At 46.2% G+C, this 2,493-nt stretch overlaps 1 protein-coding gene across 1 annotated transcript in view; it reads left to right on the top strand.

Moving 5' to 3' along the window:
- Positions 1 to 2,493, top strand: part of NBEAL2 (neurobeachin like 2) — a 45,565-nt gene that overhangs the window by 18,932 nt on the left and 24,140 nt on the right. The window contains 3 exon segments of the mRNA XM_033512159.1: positions 604 to 689; positions 1,531 to 1,816; positions 1,890 to 1,996. Coding sequence (XP_033368050.1) covers positions 604 to 689; positions 1,531 to 1,816; positions 1,890 to 1,996 — 479 coding nt within the window.

Raw genomic sequence — 2,493 nt, 5'->3', positions numbered from 1 at the left:
ATCCTAGACCTGTTCCAGGTTATCCCACACCTACATGAGGATTGTTTTAGGATTCCAGGGCAGATATAGGATCCTAGACCTGTTCCAGGTTATCCTACACCTGCTCCTACAGAGATGTAGGATCTTGTACCTGCTCCTGTGTCCTGGGAAGAGGAGCAGGATCCCAAAGCAGGAATTAAACCCAGCACCACCTGCAGAACCCACAAAAATCAACACAAAAGGGGATTTTTCCCAGGGAAGCCCCAAAAATCCCCTTTTAGAGGCAGCGCCGTTGTAAAAATCCCCCAGAACTCCGCCCCGTAAATCCCCAACTGAACCCAGGTTTGACACAAATTTTTGGGGGTTTTTGGAACAAAACCCCATTCCTGGCACAACCAGAGCTGGAAAACCTCTGAGCATCCCCATCCTCTCCATGACCAGCAGGGTCCAGCATCCCCGTGGGGTGGATTTGGGTAGGAAAGAGATTTTTCCATCTTTTTTTAAGTGGAAAAGGATTTTTTTTCCCTATTTTTAGCTGGAAAAGGACATTTTTCTCTTTTGGTTTTGGGGTTTTTTTCTGCTGTTTGTTCCTCTGATGAAATCTTTCCCTCCTCATCCTCACAGAGAGTTTCCAAGCTGGGAAGCAGCTCCCGGAAACGATCCAGCTCCGGATTATCCATCTTTTTGGAGCCATCCTCTCCGGATCCAAGGTACCCTTGGGAAGCAGACAGGGAGGATTTGAGCTCCTCATTCCAGGGATAAACCCCAAAGTTTTATTCATTCCAAGGCTGGATTTAAACCACTGAATCTTCCAAAGCTTTCAAAAATCCCGTTTAACATTCCAGCCTTAAATTCGGTGGGATCAGCTCAGAAACGTTAAATTAAATAATTAAATTGAGGAATTAAATTAAAGAATTAAAATAAATAATAAAATAATTTTTTAAAATAAAGTTAAATAATAATTAAATAAATAAACAAATAAAAAATAATAATTAAAATAAGTAAAAATTTTTATAAAAATTCAATGATTTCTTAAATTAGGAATTAAATAATGAAATGAAACGATAAAACGCAACTGAATAATTAAATAAAATAATTAAAGTTATAAAATTAAATAATTAAATAAAATAAAGCAAAATGTGTAAATAATTGAATAAAATAATTAAATAGCTAAATTATTTTAAATTATTCATAGCTAAATATAACAAATTAAATTACTGAATTAAGTTATTTTCTTGAACTATTAAATTTAATTGTTAAAATGGAATAAATAATTAAGTTATGGGAAGCTTTTAAGCTGCAGCTGCTGCTTCAGCTCCAGCTCCCCTCTGGGCTGGACACTGGAAAATCCTTGGATTACCAATTTGGAGTCCAAATCGGTTTTTAATTTCCGCAATCGATTATAAATCGATTTAATTAATAATTCCAAAATCTGCTTTAAATCAATTCACACCCCATCATAAGCAGCGCTGGAGGTCTCAGGGGGCCAATAAATAACGGGATCAATACAGGGCTCGTATGGGAATTCCCACCTGTTCCCAAATCCCGCAGCCCAACGCGCTCCAGGCCATCACTCCGGCGGCACTGGAAGCGCTCCTGGGGGTTCTGCGGCGGGGTGGCAGCGGGAGCCCCCCGTCCCCGGCGCTGCTGGAGGCCACGCTGCGCTCCATGGTGGCCGCGGTCCACGTCCTGCACGGCTCCAGCCCCGGCGCCGGCCCCGTGTCCCTGCGGAGCCTCCTGGACGGATACTTCAGGGTGCTCAACTCCGACCTCCCCGCGGCGTCCCTGGCGCCCGAGGCGGCCGGTGGCCTCATCGCCCTGCGGGTGCTCATGTTGGGTAGGTTGGGGGTCGGGGTGGGCTTTGGGAATGCGGGGATGGGATGGGGCTGAGCCGGGCTCTCCGTCTGTAGATGCCATCCCGGCCATGCTGAACTGCCAGGACCGGCCGGTGCTCCAGGCCGTGTTCCTCAGCAACAACTGCTTCGAGCACATCATCCGCCTGCTCCAGAACAGCAAGGTATGGGCTGGCACCTCGGTGTCCCCATCTGCATCCTCCTCCTCATCTCTATCCTCATCCTCATCCCCATCCTCATCTCCATTCCCATCCTCATTTCCATCCCTATCCTCATCCTCATCCCCATCCTCATCTCCATCCTCATCCCCATCCTCATCCTCATCTCCATTCCCATCTTCATCTCCATCCTCATCCTCGTCCCCATCCTCTTCTTCATCCCCGTCCTCATCTCTGTTCCCATCCTCATTCCCATCCTCATCTTCATCTCCATCCTCATCCTCATCCTCATCCCCATCCTCATCTGCATCCTCATCCTCATCCTCATCCCCATCCTCATCTCCATTCCCATCTTCATCTCCATCCTCATCCTCATCCCCATCCTCATCTCCATTCCCATCTTCATCTCCATCCTCATTTCCATCCCTATCCTCATCCTCATCCCCATCCTCATCTCCGTTCCCATCTTCATCACCATCCTCATTTCCATCCCTATCCTCATC

This window comes from Parus major, chromosome 2, assembly GCF_001522545.3.
Source record: "Parus major isolate Abel chromosome 2, Parus_major1.1, whole genome shotgun sequence".
Lineage (NCBI taxonomy): Eukaryota > Metazoa > Chordata > Aves > Passeriformes > Paridae > Parus > Parus major.
This window is presented reverse-complemented; position numbering and strand designations above follow the sequence as displayed.